General features: G+C 40.0%; 1 protein-coding gene and 1 long non-coding RNA gene across 2 annotated transcripts in view; one reads left to right on the top strand and one right to left on the bottom strand.

The window, feature by feature from the left end:
* Positions 1-18,406, top strand: part of TANC1 (tetratricopeptide repeat, ankyrin repeat and coiled-coil containing 1) — a 223,611-nt gene that overhangs the window by 102,502 nt on the left and 102,703 nt on the right. Inside the window, exon 4 of the mRNA XM_077883375.1 lies at positions 1,284-1,484. Coding sequence (XP_077739501.1) covers positions 1,284-1,484 — 201 coding nt within the window. The remainder of the gene's footprint in view (positions 1-1,283; positions 1,485-18,406) is intronic.
* LOC144304796 (uncharacterized) lies at positions 10,288-11,495 on the bottom strand. The gene is made up of 2 exons (XR_013371763.1): positions 11,262-11,495; positions 10,288-10,903 (listed from the first exon to the last, which is right to left on the bottom strand). It is a non-coding gene; the product is annotated as an uncharacterized LOC144304796 (long non-coding RNA).

Raw genomic sequence — 18,406 nt, 5'->3', positions numbered from 1 at the left:
GTCAGGAAGGCTTGGTAAGGACCAATTGGGTGTTAACTTATCAGAGAGACTAGTTTGCTTATGGAAAACTTTCTATATCTTTCCAGTTCTGCTGTCTATATATTAGAGCATGTAGAGGTTTTAATAGTCAGGGTAATGGGGGAAAAAAAAAGGGTAATGACTTACCCTCCCTTCTCACCCATCCTCAGTTGCTTCTTAGTACACCCTGGAGGGGAGGAAGTGATGGGTGGGGAAGGAGTAATAGAGGACAGTTTATTATCTGAATGCTTGAGAACCAGCTGTATCTTTTTCAGAACTGATTTTAGCCAACATACGCCCTTTCTTTGTACTCTCTATACTGTAATTGCGTCCTCTGTATTTTGTCATTGGATCTGCTTACCCTAGAATATCTAATTTCATGATAGTAAGCTTGTTTGTCCTTAAGTTCATTTAGGGGCTGAATACCAAGGAGAACCAGCTTCATCAGTGAGTCATGTTTCCAGTCCCATGACTATGGGTTGAGCTGGTTGAGTTGTAGGAAGGTGGACCCTCTGCCATGTGGAGTGGAGCTGATGAGAGAAGAGATATATGGTGCTAGGGGGGAATGTTGAAGTAGTGTTACCCTTCCTTGGGTTCTCTTACTGGAGAGAAGTGGTGGGCAGCCAGGGAGTTCTGGAAAGAACTTTGGTATTTGAATCTGTTCTATGATCCCTATGTAAGACCCCTCTCCTTTACTTGAGCTGAAATCATAGATTCTTATGGATCATTCATACTTGGTTTTAATCTAATCTCAGGGGGCACCTGCGTGGCTCTGTTGGTTTAAATGTCTGACTCTTGATTTCAGTTCACTTCATAATCTTAGGGTCCTGAGGTTGAGCCCTGCATTGGGCTCCATGCTCAGCAGGGAGTCCACTTGAGGATTCTCTCTCCCTCACCACTACCCCCCCCCCTCCCCCCCCCACCCCTCTGCTCCTGTTCTCTCTCTCAAATAAATTAATGAATCTTAAAAAAAAAAAAAAAAAAAAAATCTCAGATTGGTGGCTTTCTGGACCCATTGGTAGGAGGGAAACTGGGCCAGTTGATAGGGTCCAGAAAGGGGTATGAGTTCACTGATACTTGAGTGGTTAAACTTGAATTTTCTCTCACACTGTAAAAAGTCACAAGTGGTAAAGAAAAAAAAAAAAAAACTTAAAAAACAACATGCACATAAGATATATGGGAATTCTATTCTAAGGATGTAGTTCTTAGGAATTAATCTACCTGTAATGGATGATCTAAGTTAAGATTTTCTCTCTTCATTCCAGGAGGTGACTTTGGTCCAGAGACTTCCCCTCAAGTCCTACCCTCTGGCCATGGTGGCGACTTTTCTGTGAGTAGCCTTCCTGTAGCAGAGGACACCTACAGGGTGAGCTTGGCCAAAGGGGTCTCCATGTCTTTGCCTTCATCACCTCTGCTGCCTCGACAGTCTCATTCAGTGCAATCAAGATCAAATAAAAAATCTCCAGGTAAATAAGCAACAAAACACCCAAACTAGCTATTTTGGTTATATCTGTAATGCATGTATTGAAAGTAAGCAAAACCAGTGCTTATAAGAAATTTTCTGGGAGGTATTTTTCTTTGTCACAGTGATTTCTGGAAGAAGATCTTTAAAACAGAAAGTTATGATTTGAATAGACTTCTCTCTTTAGCTCAACCTGTATACAAAATATTTTGATTGCTCAGGCTAGACTTTTACAAAGATACAAGATCTTGTTATCAGTATTAATGTTAATCATTGGTCTGGTTTTCTTGGTCATAAATTAGGAAATGCCATAATCTAAACTCATTGTGGTGTGTTTAAGTTTTGTATTTTGGCAAAGGTAATCTGACAGCAGTCCATTTATTATTGCCAAGTGTTATATATACCAATATACTTTCTTTGATTACATCACCCAGCATTTGAACTATAAAATTTGTGAAAATTCACACTTGTAAAGGCGTGGGGGGCAGGTCTTATGGATTATTTGTTTAAAGTAGTTTGGCTTCCCTCATCATTACCAAGTTTTTGTACTTAACATTACCAGTGAAAACACAAATGTTACTTAACTTGAGCAGTTATGATTCAGATGTGAAGAAAGCCTTTCCAAAACGCTGATACCTGCAATCATAAGACTTTGCTCTTTTAGCTTTGCTGAGCATTTGTTTACTGAGGGCAGGAGAGTTTGGGGGCCTTTATTGATAGTAAGTGTAAGGATTCTTCTCATTTATACAGAAATGAGTTCAGAATTGGTCTAAAATGTGCCTTGGGGTTATAGAATTGGTATCTGTTTTTCTGGTTTCGTAAGTACTTGTATTACTTGGGATATGACAGGCATTATTTCTGAATCATTTAGTGGACATCTGCAGTTCATGTGGTGTCAAAATTAAGACGGCAGATCTTGAGGCTTTGAATATTAGAAATGGTGCTATGAATTGGTGAGTGTCCAAAACCTTTTATTGTTCTAGAGCTTTCTTATTTTGGACAACATTGTTTACAATCCAGTCATTAGCTGGAACTTGGAAACCTTTTTGGTATGAAGCAATTTCCTGTGCCAAGGAATTTGACCTGTTTATCAGTATTTGGGGAAATTCCTGGAATGTCCTTCCTTCTCTTTGCATTTCCCTACCCCTATATCTCTTTGTTGGATTTCTTCCCTTCTTTCAAATCATGGTTCCCACACTGCCTTTCTTGATGGTTAGCCCACTAGAATTACTCTTCTAATTACAGATTGTGTATAGCATTTTACTTTTTCCTTTATCAGCCATGTCATTTGTCCTTTTTCCTTGAATCAGTGTATTTATGTGCACCTTTGTGTCTGATGGGCACGGCTAGGCACGATGTCTTCTTTGAGTATACCTCATCTATATAAAACAGATAATAGAATTCTGAACCTGTCTGGATTCTTAAGGGCGGTTGAGGGTAATGCAAGGCTAAGTGCAGAGATATGACCTTTGGTAGAATTTTTCCTCCTAAAGCCTGTGCTGCTGCAAATGAATTGATGCTGCTTGGGCCTTAGGCCTGGTGAATACCTAAGAGTCTAGGGAATATGCATTTCAGATAGAATTTTATTATTAGTGGAAGTTTGTTTTAGTGGGACTTGAATCTTTTTTTAAATTTTTTAAAATTTGATTTTTCCAGCTCTGTTGAGATACACTTGATGTGTTACATCATGTAAGTTTAAGGTGTACAGCATAGTGATTTTTTTATATGCATGTATAAATTGCAAAATGATGACAGTAAGGTTAATTAACACATCCATCACCTCATAGTTACAGTGGGTTTATTTTGTGGGGTTTTCGTGGGATGTTAGATAGCAATGAATGGCATGGGAAGTATTGCTATCCGGGAAGGTCTTGAGGCCACAGGCTCTTACTGTTCAGAAATCCATGATGAGGCCTGGTTTCCTGTGTCCTGACCAAATTTGATATTTTTAGTTTTGAGAAAATATTCTATAGTTTTTCTCCATAGGAATAAAATTTAGTTCTGTTAAATTCTTTACAAGGCCTTATGAATAGAAGGGAGCAGGGGTGCAACATTCAACCTCTTAATGGACTGAAGAGAATATTCTCCATATTTGATGCTTTGGGTCCAAATGAAATACACTCAGCAGAGCCAGGCTTGTGCATTGCCCAAATTTGTGCAGCAAATTAATGTCTCACAGTGGTGATTTGGCTTCATTATCTTGGCAATTTTAATTCAAAAGGAAAGCTAAGGGCAGAGATGCTTGCTTAAAAATGGCAGTGACTCAGAATACATCAGACAATAAACAATGTTTTTCCAGTGTCTAACGCACACAGGTTTCTGTTTAAGCCATATTGTTAGAAAAGTTTCCAGAGACCTACTGTTCTACCTGCCTGTAAAATTGGTTGGCATATGGTTGTGAACGTGCATTGGATTTAAAAATAGCCATCTATTTAAAAACCTCACACCGTTGTTACTAATGATAACGGTAAATAAGGTGTGGTGCTGTGCCCCGAGGTGCTGAGCCTTCCCCTGCACTCCCCTTACACCAGATCTTGTCATCTCTCAGACCCAGCTCTGAATTTCCTTGATGACTTCTGTTCTCATTTCTAAGATAAGACCCCTTTCTCTTTTAAGAAGGTGCATTATAAAAGAAAAAAATCTAAACCTGTTTTACTTGTTTGGATAGAAACTTTTCACTAATTGATGCTAATCAAGAAACTGTCAAGGAACTGAAACTATTCTAGCAAAGGTCAAATACTATAAACCCGTGTAACAGGCATTCCCGTAGCTTGTTTTAATGGAAGTTTGTATTTTAATACAATAGGTGATTAGCTCTTGGGCCATGGGAACTCTGGGTCAGAGACAATTTCATTAACCTTGCAATAATGTGACCCTGCATTTTTCATGGTTGAGTTTCTTACATTCCACTTAGATCACTAGTTAATATAATTTACTCTCCTACTATCTTGCTCCATATATATATTTTTTCACTTGTTAGTCTAAAGATAGTTTTTGAGTATTGTTTCAAGTTTTTTTTTTTTTTTTTTTCTTGAATGTAAACTACATTTGCTGGTAAAGAAAACAAAAGGACCAGTCTCCATTAGAGTTAAGTGGTGATTGCAAGCATTTTTGGATTAAGAATTCATTAATATTTGCAATGTATCCTTTGTCTTCCAGAGAAGAGCAAAGCCCATTTCCTGTGATTTATTTATTAGTCATATCATTAGTTATTTTATATTTGGATTATATTTCTCAAATCACTTTGGGCCCATTATGAAACACTCAAAAGGTGGGGCATGAACAGGAAGCAAGCTTTTAGAATACTATGATGGGGCATAGCAGTAGATGGTGGAAAGTGGGGTGATCTGCTCTTTTCATCCTCACTTGTGGAGAGACTGGATAGTGCTGGCTAGTTGAACCTCTGCCGCTTCCAGTTCCGATTCCTGATGTAGTTTTGAAAACCTCTCTGGCTGTCTGTTTAAGGCAGAAACCTCAAAAATGACAGGCTGTAAAGTGGAAGTCATTCTGCCCTTTGATTCTTGGACCATAAGTTAATTGTCTGTCAAGGCCCTCTCTCGCTCTCGCCCCACAGAAGTATTTCTTAAAATTAGCGTTTTTATTTAAAAAGATTCTTAAAACCTACTCCATCTAGACCTGAGACCATATGTACTGCCTCTTTTCATTTAATATTATATCATGAACAGTTTCCAGTTTGCTTGAAGAACTTGAAATTTAATGTCTTTTGTTCCAATGTTCCATGATTGATTTTTAACCAATTTCCATTTGTTAGATATTTGTTATTTTTCAGGTTTCTTAAAATTGTAGCATGAGGCAAGATATTTTGCTTTGTTTTGTGATTAAATGCCTATGAACTCAAAATTTTTTATTGTGGTAAAATACAAGTAACAAAATTTGCCATCTTAACTATTTTTAAATGGACAGTCCAGTAGTGTAAAGTACATTCACATTGTTGTGCAACCAGTCTCCAGAGTTCCTGATGTGAATGGTTTTGTCCAGCAATTTTTACCCACATCTGATATCGTAAGAGTGGCAAGTTCCCAGAAGTGGAATTATTGAACTAAATGGGTTGCATTTTTAAAGATTCTTGATGCATACTGCCCAGTCACTTTCCAGAAAAGCTGTATTGATTTCACATTCCCTCCTGCATTCTTTGAGAGGCTTCTTTTTGAAGTTAACCGTCTTCTGGGAACGGTCTTAGATGGATAGTGCTACTGAGATGCTTTGTCCGAATTAGTAAGAAGGGGCTGAGAGAAGTCCTCCTGTCACCTTCCTCTTTTGAACTTCCCTTCTGTCTGCACTTCTCAGACCATTCCCATTTTCTTTCTTTCCATGTTACTGTGTCAGGGGAATTATTACAGCTGAGTCAGATCAAGTTCATGGTCAGAAAAACACTCAGCTGGCTTCCAGTTTTAGCTACAACCACACTCTGTTATGTGGGGAAGGTCATAGACATTTTATTTTTTCTTTTTTAAAAAATTTTATTTTTAAGTAATCTCTACACTCAAGATGGGGCTCAAAATTCCCAACCCCAAGATCAAGAGTCGCACACTCCACTAGCTGAGCCAGCCAGGTAGGTGCCCAGAATCATAGACACTTTAGAGTTAGTGAAGCCTCCAGACCAGGTCAGGCCATCCGTGCTGGCCTCTTTGCAGATATGGGAGGGATGGAACTTCCCCCAGTGTATAAGTTACTGGTAAAGCCTTGTCCTGAGCCCAGGTCCCCAGCATGTCTCTGATGCCAGTCTGTGTTGTACTTACTGCTTGTACACTGTGGACACATGAGCTGTAATGATGTGGGTTTGTGTTCTGGTTGCATGCCCACAGGGCGGCCATGGGCATAATGTGCCCACGTGCATTGAGTGAGGCATTTTTGGGGCTGGGAGGAGAGTAACCCAGGAAATGCACAGTCCCCAGCACAAACCTGCTTATAGCATTGGCCAGTTTTAGGCTTTGCTTTCACCTAAGTGGTCAGGGCCACAATTAGGGCTCTTTCAGCAATGACAGTTCCTCGTGCTGCTGTGGTGAATAGGAAAACATTCTTTGTTTCCTCCTGGAGACCTGTTATGCTCCTCCAAGGAGTAGGCAGCTGCCTGGACCTCACTGCCATGGCCAGCTGTGACGTGGACACACACTTTCTGTTGTTCTATGCTCACATATAGAACCCATGTGCATGCCTTTGCTCCACTGTGAACCTGAGGACCTTTCTGGGTGCCACTGACTTCCCCATCTGTGGTTCAGGTTCAGCTGTATACAATTTGTCTGTGCCTTGGACTCACCCTAGAGCTTTATTTTTTTTAATTTTTTAAATTTATTTATGATAGTCACAGAGAGAGAGAGAGAGGCAAAGACATAGGCAGAGGGAGAAGCAGGCTCCATGCATCGGGAGCCCGACGTGGGATTCGATCCCGGGTCTCCAGGATCGTGCCCTGGGCCAAAGGCAGGCGCTAAACTGTTGCGCCACCCAGGGATCCCTTACCCTAGAGCTTAAAGAGTACTGATGCTTGAGTTCTACCTTCAGAGATTCTGACTGAATGCACAGGAAGTATGGCCTGGGCATTGGGATTGGAAAGAAAAAAAAAAAAAGGTTCCCAGGTGATTCTAATATGTAGCAAAGTTTGAGAACCACCCATAAGGATTTATATGATAATCACATATTCTTTTTTAATGAAGGTAAATACACCGATATTATGTTTATTTTTTAAATCTTGGAAATAATACTTGAGGAAAACACATTATAAAAATGTACTAAATATAGATAGAGTAAATCTTGGTTTTCTTGTACCCCCAGAAAGACACTTGGTTTATTAGGTAACACTTAGTTAAATGTCTTTCCTGCTCTGTTTTGTAGCACATAGGTGATGGATTTGTCCATTTGCCTGAGCACTGGTCATGTAAGAGGTTCCCAGTTTTCCACCAAATAAAGAACAGTGGGAGAACATTCTTGTATATTAGTATTTAATTTAAAGCTTAGTATCTCTAATATTTTCATAGGATAGACTATGCAAGTGGGATTACTGGGTGGAAACTAACATTGGGGATGGATTGTGATATACTTACTGGTCATTTGTACTTTTTTTCTTTGGTGAATTTTTTTGTGGTATTTGTCTTTTCTGCTTGAGCAGTATGCATTTCTTACCAAATCATCACAGCTTTCCTGTTGTTTGTTTGAAAGCTATCACTTATGTATGTCACTAAAACGTTTTTCCAGATCATCATTTTCCATTTAATTAGGTTTATAAGTGTTTTATGTCCCACAAAAGTTTTTTGTTCTCAGTTCAAATTTGCATCCTTTTGCATTGTGATTTATCCCATTGCATTTTTAAAAAACAGCTTTATTGTGATATATCACATACCATATAATTCACCCATTTAAAGTTTACAGTTCAGCGTTTTTAGCATTTTCAGAGTTCTGCAACCATGGCCACAATCTAATTTTAGAACCTTTTTATCTCCCTTAAAACAAAAAACAAAAAAAAAAAAAACCCATTCACATTAGCAATTACTCCACATTCCTCCCTACCTCCCTCCCCCTCTCCCTAATCCACCATCCCGCAGCCCTAAGCAAACAGTAATCTACTTTCTGTCTCTGTGACTCGCTTATTCCAGGCATTTCATATAAATGGAATCCTGTAACACGTGGGCCCCTGTGACCGACTTCTTTCATATAATAGTGTTTTCTAGATTCATCCACATTGAAGTAGGTATCAGAACTTCATTCCATTTTATTACTTAATATTTTATTGAATGTATATATCACCTTTAAAAATCCTTTCTTCAGTATATGAACATTTGGGTTTCTACTTTTTGGTTATTATGAATAATGCTGTTAACATTGTGTGCATGTTGGTGTGTATATATCTTTTCATTTCTTGGGTGTGTATACCTAGGAATAGAATTGCTGGATCATATGATAACTGTATACTTAACATTTTGAAGCACTGCCAACGTGTTCAAAGTGGCTGCATCATTTTGTTCTCCCACCACCAGCAGAGTACAAGATTTCCAGTTTCTCCACATTCTTGTCAACGCTTGTCTTTGTCATTCTTTTTACTGTCATCCTACTATGTGTGAACTGGCATCTCCCTGTAGTTTTATTACTAAGTTGTAAGAATTCTTTTCATATTCTAATTACAAGTTATGCAATATTCAAATTTACTTGTATTGTGTGGGTTGTCTTTTTCACTTTCCTGATTGTTACAAGCAGGAGTTTTTTTTTTTTTTTCCAAGATTTTATTTACTTATTTATGAGAGACACAGAGAGAAGGGCAGAGACATAGAGGGAGAAGCAGGCTCCTCACAGGGATCTCAGTGCAGGACTGGATCCCCAGACCAGGGATCACACCCTGAGCTGAAGGTAGATGCTCAACCGCTGAGCCACCCAAGTGTCCCTCAAGCAGAAGTTTTTAACTTTGATGTAGTCTGGTTTATTTTGGTGCTGTCCTTTTGATGCCACTATTGCACTATTGCCTAATCCAGAGTCACAAAGACTTATGCCTATGTTTTCTTAAAAGAGAGGAAAGGGATCCTAGATCCTAGATTCCCCTTTGAGCTAATTTTTTCATGCATGTTGTGAGGTAGGGGCCAACTTCATTCTCTTACATGTGGTTTATCCAATTGTCCTGGCGCCATTTACTCAAGAGACCATCTTTTCCCCATTGAATGGCCTTTGACCAAGTATACTGCTATGCTCTAAACCAGCCCTAGATTCCATTTCTTCCTTTGCTTATTCCCCTCCCGGTGCCTGATGTCAGAACTTCTGTCAGAGTTGACCTCATGTGTGGCTTACATCTTTTGCTTTGTCCAGCCTTCCTGTGTCTCTCCTTTTCCCTGTATGAGAAATAACTTCTTCCAAACACCTGTAGCACTGTGCTTTCTCCTCCCTCTGCATAGTCATTCATTGCAGGTCTCTGCCCTGACGTTCTGAGAGCTCCTTGTCTTTGGTTCTTGTCTTTGTTTCCCCACAGGAGCCTTGAAAATAGGATCTAATCACTTCTTTCAACTGAAAGGGGGCATAGGTAAGGGGGCATAGGTATATACCTGTTAAAATGGATAGGAGTTTAGTAATTGGCAATCATTGGCCCCATGTGATTGGTTGAATAATACTAATGGACACATAAACAATTTCAATGTAACCATATCTTACATTTACTTTATAAAGCTAGAAACAGCTTCCTCCTCCATATCTAAAGAGAACTGATTCTTTAATTAAGGGCCTATGTCTCTCTCAGGGCTTTGCTATTGTTAGACAGTGAGCAAAGGGGAGTATGTTTTCAGCTGGGTTGGTCAGGGGACTTCTCAACTCTGCTTTTCTTTTCTTGTCTTGTCTTGTCTTTTCTCTTTTCTTGTCTTTTCTCTTTTTTCTTTCTTTCTTTTTTCCTTCCTTCCTTCCTTCCTTCCTTCCTTCCTTCCTTCCTTCCCTCCTTCCCTCCTTCCCTCCCTCCCTCCCTCCCTCCTTCCCTCCTTCCTTCCGTTTATTCAAGAGAATGGGAGAGAGAGCATGAGTTGGGGGGAGAAGGAGAAGCAGGCTTCTGATTTGGGGCACGATCCTAGGACCCTGAGATCATGACCTGAGCCTAAGGCAGATGGAAACCGGTAACCGATGGAGCCACCCAGGTGCCCCTCAATCCTACTTTTCTATGCTTCTGTCACTCTCCCATTTTCTCAGGCTCTTGGCATCTTTGCTGCATGTTTCCCACCGCCTGTGGTTAATGCTGACTGGAGGCTTTATCCAGTCACACTTTACAGCAGTATCAACTGCTCCCTGTGGTGGTGTCAGATGGCGGCTACAACAAACCCAGTGCCATGCTCAGAAATGAGCCTCTTTACCTCAAGAAAACAGATGGGGGCAGGGATAGCAGTGGTGGGTGGCAATGTCTTCTTTTTGATAATTTCTGATTCTCAGAGAGGCAGAGACGTCACAGAAGCCCGCAGAAGCCATCGTACCCGTATCTAACACTGATGAACGTTACCGTAAAGTAGAAATAGACAGGAAGGAAAGATTGATGTTCCAGCTTGAATCCTCCAGCTTGTTGTGAAACAAATCTGTGTGTGTGTGTGTCGGCAGGAATGGGCTGGCTGTGTTCCAGGTGGAGGGGCAAGGGTGTGCGGAGTCTGGCGTCGGGGAGCTGAAGAGAACACAGAGTGGTGATCTCTAGAGGGGCGCTCAGTAAAGACCAGAGTGCTTTACAAAGGGAAAACCAGGACCATAGGGAAAGTCTTCACCATCCGGGCCTGGAGTGTTAAACCTAAGTAAGCTTTGCCTCTGGTGGCTTATGGAGAGTGGCTAGCCAACAGTTACACGTGGAACCCTTTGTTTGTACAAGCGTTCTGAGAAATAAAATTCAGGAAACTTCCTCTGAGGAGGTGTAACTTTCTTGTCTCTTCCATCACCAACCAAGTCCTCCTTTATTGGTCAAAGGTCCTAAGTGATAGTTAATGAACTTAGGCTTACTATTAATAGAATTTTTTAAAGAGCAGTTCATAGTAAAATTAAGTGAAATGTTTGGAGATTTCTCATACCCCTGCCCTACCACCACCCCAACGCCATAGCCTCCCCATTATCGACATCCCCCATCCCAGTGCGGTGTTTGTCACAATCAGTGAACCTACAGTGGCATGCCATCATCACCCAAAATCCAAAGTTTACTTTCTTATGTTAGGCATTCTGTGGGTTTGGACAAACATATAATGACATGTATCCATCATTATGGTATCATATAGGGTATTTTCACTGCCCTAAAAATCCTTTGTGTTCCCTCCTTTCCATCCATGCACCTCACCTTTGTAATTACAGTCTCCATAGTTTTCCCTTTGCTGGAAGGTCATAGAGTTGGCATCATATAGTATACTGGCTTTTTCACTTAGTAATTATGCATTTAAGGTTTCTCTACATCTTTTTAGTGGTGAATAATACTCTACTGTCTGAATGCACCACAGTTTAGTTATCCCTTCACATCCTGAAGAACCTCTTGGTTGTTTTCAGGTTTGGCAGTTAGTAATAGAACTTCTATAAACAGCAGTGTGCCAGTAGTTGTGTGGAAATCAGTTTTTAGTACTTCTGGGTGAGTACCAAGAAGCATGATTGATGGATCATATGGTAAAAGTATGTTTAGTTTTATAAAAAATTGATAAACCTCCTTTCAAAGTGGCTATACCATTTTGTATTCCCACAGTCAATGAATAAAAATGCCTGCTTTTTACATCCTCGCTTGCATTTGGTGTTGTCAGTTTTTTGGATTTTGGCCATTCTAATAGGTGTAAAAATAAGGTGGTCTCTTATTTAAAAAAAAAAAAAATTATTTATTCATGAGAAACACAGAGAGGCAGAGACATAGGCAGAGGGAGAATCAGGCTCCCTGTGGGTAGCCCGATGAGGGATTTGATTCCAGGACCCTGGGATCACGACCTGAGCCTAAGGCAGATGCTCAACCACTGAGCCACCCAGGTGCCCCTTTTATTGTTTTAATTTGTAGTTTCCTAGTGACATATATTGTGGAGCAGCTTTTCATAGCATATTTTCCACCTGTGTATCTTTTTGGTGATCTATCTGTTAAGGTTTGGCACATTTAAAAAATCAAGTTGTTTGTTTTCTCGAGTTTTAAGAGTTCTTTGTATATTTTGGATTATAGTCCTTTATCAGATATGTCTTTTGCAAATATTTTCTCCTAGTTTGTGGCTTGTACTCTTATTTTTTTGACATTGTCTTTTGCAGAAAAGTACTTAGTTTTAATGAATTTCAGCTCATCAGTTATTTCTTTTATGAATTGGGATTGTATCTAAACAATCATTGACATAGTCAAGGTCACTAGGATTTCTTTTATGTTATATTATAGGAATTTTATAGTTTAGCCTTTTACATTAGGTCTGTGATCCATTTTGAGTTAATTTTTGTGAAGGGTGTAACGTCAGTGTCTGGATTTAATTTCCTGCATATGAATGTCCAGACACTCCAGCACCATTTATTGAGGAGACTTTGCTCCATTATATTGCCCTTACTCCTTTGTTAAAGATAAGTTGACTATATTTATGTGGTTCTGTTTCATTGAGCTATATGTCTATTCCTTTTTTAAAGAATTATTTTTAGAGCACAAGCAGGAAGGGAGGGAAGGGGCAGACAGAGGGAAAGAGAGTTTTAAGCAGACTCTGTGCTGAGCAGGAATCTGGCATAGGGCTCAGTCTCACAACCCTAAGATCATGAAATGAGCTAAAATCCAGTTGGATGCTTAACCAGCTGCACCACCCAGGTGCCCCTAGGTATTTGTCTGTTTTTATGCCAATACCACATGGTCTTGATTCCTTTAACTTTATAGTAAATGTTGAAGTCGGATTGTGTCAGTACTCCCAACTTGGTTCTTCTCCTTCAAAGTTGTATTGGCTATTTCAGATCTTTTGCCTTTCCACATAAGCTTAGAATCAGTTGGTTAATATCTACAAAATAACTTGCTGGGATTTTGACTAAGAATACATTGAACCAGGGCATCCGGGTGGCTCAGCGGTTTAGTGTCACCCTCAGCCCAGGGTGTGATCCTGGAGACCTGGGATTGAGTCCCATGTTGGGCTCCCTGTGTGGAGCCTGCTTCTCCCTATGCCTGTGTCTCTGCCTATCTCTCTCTGTGTCTCTCATGAATAAATAAAATCTTAAAATAGATTGAACCTATAGATAATGTTGGGAAAAATTGGCATCTTGACAATGTAGAGTCCTCCCTTCCATGAATATGGAATATCCACTTGGTTTGTTCTTTGATTCCTTTTATTAGCATTGCTTAGTTTTCTTCATGTGGATCTTTTACATATTTTGTTTATACTGAAGGATTTCACTTTTTGAGGTGCAAATGCAAATAGTATTGTTTTTAGCTTCAAATTCCACTTGTTCATTACTGGTAATTGGTTTTTGTATATTCTGTATCCTACAAGCTTGCTATAATCCCTGTTTCACGAATTTTTTGGTCCGTTATTTTGGATTTTCTACATAGATGATCATGCCAACTGTAGAAAAAGTTTTATTTCTTCTTTGCCAATCTATATGCCTTATCTTTTCTTGTCTTATTGCATGAGCTAGGACTTTGAGGGCAATGTTGAAAAGGACTGATGAGAGAGGATATCCTTGCCATGTTCCTGATCTTGGTTGGAAAGCTTCTTGTTTCCACCATTAAGTATAATATTAGAGTTTTTGTAGATATTCTTTATCAAGTTGAAGAAGTTGCCCTCTATTCCTAGTTGACTGAGAGTTTTTTTTTTTTTTTTTTAATCATGAATGGGTGTTGGATTTTACCATGAATTTTCTCCATCAATTGATATGATCATGTGATTTTGCTTCTTTAGCCTAGTGATATGATGGATTAACTTTCTGATGTTGAACCAGCCTTGCACACCTGGGATCAATCCCACTTGCCTGTGATAAATAATTATTTTAATTTATTTTAAGATTTATTTATTTTAGAGAGACAAAGCAAGAGAATGAGAGATGTGAGTGCACACACACAGCAGGAGGAGCAGAGGGAGAGAGAACCTAAATTCTAGACCCTGTGCTCAGTGCAGAGCCTGATGTGGGACCTGATCTCATGACCTGAGCCGAAACCAAGAGTCAGATGCTCAACTGATTACACCACCCAGGCACCCCTGTAAATATTTTTATACATTCTTGGATTTGATTTGCTAATATTTTGAGGATTTTTGCATCTGTATTTATGAGAGCTATGGATCCATAGTCTTCTTGTACAGTCTTTGTCTGGTTTTGGTGTTAGAGTGATGCTGGCTTTATAGAATCAGAATGAGTTAGGAAATATTCCTTTTACTTCTATCTTCTGAAAGAGATTGTAGAGGACCAGTGTGATCTCTTCCTTAAATTTCAGTAGAATTCACCAATGAACCCATCAGGGCCTGGTGCTTTTCTAATTTGGAAGGTTATTTGTCAATTCAGTTTCTTTAATAGCCATAGGCCTATTCAGATTGAGCTCACTTTTTGAAAAACTTAATGTATTATCTGCCATCAGTGAGACACTTGTGAGACTCTGGTTTTAGCTAACTAAAATATTAATGATCCTAATAGGTGCAGAAGTCTCCGTCCACCCCAATCTTGGGCAGTTTGGAAGTGGATTCACCTCTTATTTGGTGTGCTTGCATAGGTTATAGGTATTTCCGTATCTGGGAGATGGGGGTAATAATAGTGCTTCTCTTTATAGGGTAACTGAAATTTAAATGAAATGTAGACTGTGAATTGTAGGGCCTGATACACAAGCTGTTCCGTGGTGGTGGTTGTTTCAAGGTAGTCATCTGCCTTTGAGCCCATCTTCATTTTTCATTGTCTGACTTAGTGGCCAAGAATGGATTCCCACAGTATCAGTTCTCTCAATTCTCCATCCTCAGCCAGGTGTGTCTCCCCGATCCCCAAGGGATTTCATCTTCCAATATCTGTTTTTCTGGCAAGCATGTGTCCTCTTGATGGGCAGCAGGCTTTATTCTCTGTGAAGAGGACATGAAAGCAGTATAAGGCAGTGACTGACCCACTGACTGGGTTCCAATTCCAGCTTTACCACCAACTACTTGTATTATTCATCTCTTGTTTTGCATGAGATTTGTTCAAAGTGATTAAGATTATGCCTGTAAAACTGCCCTGTAAAGGAAGCCAGCTCTTAGAGCTGTGATGTAAGTGTAAAGGTTTAAGAAAGCACTTCTGAGCAGGAAAGAAATCTGAGCAAAGGTAGAATGTGTGATGGCGCCTTGCCTCAGTGATCTGTGAAGCTCCTGTGAGCTTCGTATGAAAACAAGAGCAAGTGATTCCTGAAGCTGGTGGAGAGTAAGTGCTCTAGAGTGGTCCACACTTGCTTACCAGGCAGTGGGAGCAAAACTGCAATGGAAGCTGAGAGAACACTTAGATGTCCAAAGCACAGTTAGAGTTGCTCCTTAGTAGGTAAATGATAAATGTGGCACTTAAGGCAGAAATCTTTGTATCTGGTTACTCTTGAACATCCCTGAAATTGCTTATAAATGTATATGCAGACATACTCTCTCTTGATGAGTCATTTTTCTTCTGCCATTCAACACAGATGATTGTTTATTTGGATGTGCCAGATGAAGTAGGTAGCTTGTTATGCCAGAAATATGTACCTTATACACAGTATCCCATTATGTGATGGTATGTAGAAGCTGGAGAGTGCTAAGGGAACAGGAGATGCGTGTCTCATCCTCTAGAACCTTTCCCCCACCTTGTGGAGCACATGTAGTTGAATGCAGTTGAAGTAGTTTGTGCTCAGGTCATAACTCCTTTGTAACACTGGAGAGAATTGTCATCTGAGAATATAGGAAGTATTATGGACACTTCTGCCTTGGGCATTTCGAGATTTCACAAGGACTCTGGATGTGAGGGTCTTTGTCTTTAGTACTCAAAAGAAAATATGTGCCTGCTGTACACATCTTAGAGTCTACTGTTAATATTTGATGCAGGAATTAGAGGTCTTTTTTTTAAGGATTTTATTTGTTTATTTTTATTTTTATTTTATTTTTTTAAGATTTTATTTATTTATTCATGAGAGAGAGGCAGAGAAGCAGGCTCCATGCAGGGAACCTGACATGGGACTCGATCCCAGGTCTCCAGGATCACACCCTGAGCTGCAGACGGCGCTAAACCGCTGCGCCACCTGGGCTGCCCTGTTTATTTATTTCTTTATTTGAGACACAGGGAGAGAGAGAGAGAGAGGCAGAGACACAGGCAGAGGGAAAAGCAGACTCCATGCAGGGAGCCCGATGTGTGGGACTCGATCCTGGGACTCCAGGATCACGCCCTAAGCTGAAGGCAGACACTAAACCACTGAGCCACCCAGGCTGCCCCCAGGAATTTGAGGTCTTGAAGTGAGGCTTACAGGCTAGAGATTCCCTATTTTGTTAATCAAAAAATGATTGTGGACTTTGAGATCTTCAGCAAAAATTTAATGGAGGTTTTCTTTATTAAAAGTAGTTTACTTTTACAAAATAATTTAGAACATTTTTTTCTCAGTTCTGGAGTTCTTATTAGAGTCAGGTGTGTGTTCTCTAAAATTTAAATGAATGTATATATGCATTCATACATACATTAAAATTTATATGCGTAAAAAGGATTCTCAGGAAGCATGGTTTTGTTTTTTATCATTTTTAGAAGCGGTGTTGAGATTTAAGCAGATATCCTCTGCATTACATAAGATGAACTTCTATACATGTCTTTTTCCTTGCTGCCTTCTTAATGGGGAAATTCTATCTAAGCTATGTTTGTAGTGTAGTGAGAAGTTTCTGGCCCTTAAAAGATGGATAGACCCGGGGTTCAAATCCAAAGTTCCTGTTCTTAGTAGCTCTGTGTCCTTGGAGGTGACTTGACAAGCTCTCTGATTCTGGGTTTCCTCATAGTTCTTAGAAAGGGTAGAGGGGGATGTTGGTAAAGTGCCTGGCTCCTAATACACGCTCAGAAGTGCTGTAGCTCCTGACTTCTGAGATCAGGTAATTTGCTCCTTTTTCCATTTGTTGGCTTCTCCTACTGCCTCCTCTTATGACTCAAGTTTGACTGACCTGGACAGTGGGAAAGGCACTCCTTTCTCAGTGCAGGGACTTCTAAAACCTTTCTGTTGATACCTGGATTTGGGTCTGTAAGTTCTGGGTGTGGCTTTGCAGAGGAGGTGACCTGTCCACAGTTCGTGTGAAAGGTCTCATGAGATCTTTCGTTGCTTTTCATTTCCTGTAGTAGGTGTTGCTCCCAGCCAACTGCCTTGTTTATTTATTCTTGGTCCTGTTGTAGTTCTTATTGAAAGTGGTAAAGAGGGACACCTGGGTGGCTCAGGGCGTGACCCTGGAGTCCCGGGATCGAGTCCTACATCAGGCTCCCTGCATGGAGCCTGCTTCTCCCTCTGCCTGTGTCTCTGCCTACCCTCCCCCTCCCCATCTTTCATGAATAAATAAAGTCTTAAAAAAAAAAAGTGGTAAAGATCAAACAGTAAGAATGCAAGTAACCAAGATTTGGAGTGTGAGAAGCAGTTCACAAGGAAGCAGGCTGATAACCAGAGTTTGGGGTGAGGGCAGGGAAACCACCTAGCACCTCTGTGCCGTCTTGATTCTGCCCACCTATGAAAGATCCTTCAGAATGGCCACCTGGGGCCTGTAAGACTCTCAGGAAGAAATGATGTCAACAGGCTAGGTCAAGGAAGCACACATTAAACAGTTTCTGAAGACTTAATATTTATTCAACATTAGGTCTTACTGCATTTTTTTTTTTTTTTTAAGTTGGTGGTGTTTTAATAAGCAATTGCTTGGGGAATAACAGGTCCTTTTAAGGCAGGAAAAATCTTACTAGTTTCATACGTGTGAGTCCCCTTGATTTTTTTTCACTGTTGCTTGTAGATTTCATAATGATACAGTGGAAAGAAAAAATAAAACTTACTGAGTCCAGTATATTTTCCCTGAAATGAGAAAGAAACCTTCTAGCAGACTGCTTAAGAGAATCCTTTTTAATTTGCATTTGGATACTCTTATTATTTTTGTGGTTCAGTTTTCCTGCTTCCTTTCAAACTGGAAATTCTTAGTTTGGCCTTTAAAAATAGTCCTTCTTTACACACTGCTGCTCTCATGAGCTCTTGCTTCCCCTGGTTCTTCTGGACTTGCTGGTAGCTGAGTTGGCAAGAGACTTTTCCAGGATCCCTTTCATCACAAGAGGACACTGTGTAGGTGGATGTGACTTTTTTGTGGTGGTGACCTTTATTTTTCCTGAATGTCCTCAGAGACACAGGAAAAATTCTTTCACTTGGTGATTTTGTGAGGTTCCATAAACATTTGTCTTATACAGGCTTATTGAGCATTAGCTCTATGTTAGGCTGTGGGGTAGAGGTAAAGTTGATAGAAAGGTGAACAAACACCTTGCCCTAAGCTTTGAGGACCTCCCAGATGAGTGAGAGAAGTGATGACCTGT

Source organism: Canis aureus, chromosome 34 (genome assembly GCF_053574225.1).
Source record: "Canis aureus isolate CA01 chromosome 34, VMU_Caureus_v.1.0, whole genome shotgun sequence".
In the NCBI taxonomy this organism is placed as follows: domain Eukaryota; kingdom Metazoa; phylum Chordata; class Mammalia; order Carnivora; family Canidae; genus Canis; species Canis aureus.
This window is presented reverse-complemented; position numbering and strand designations above follow the sequence as displayed.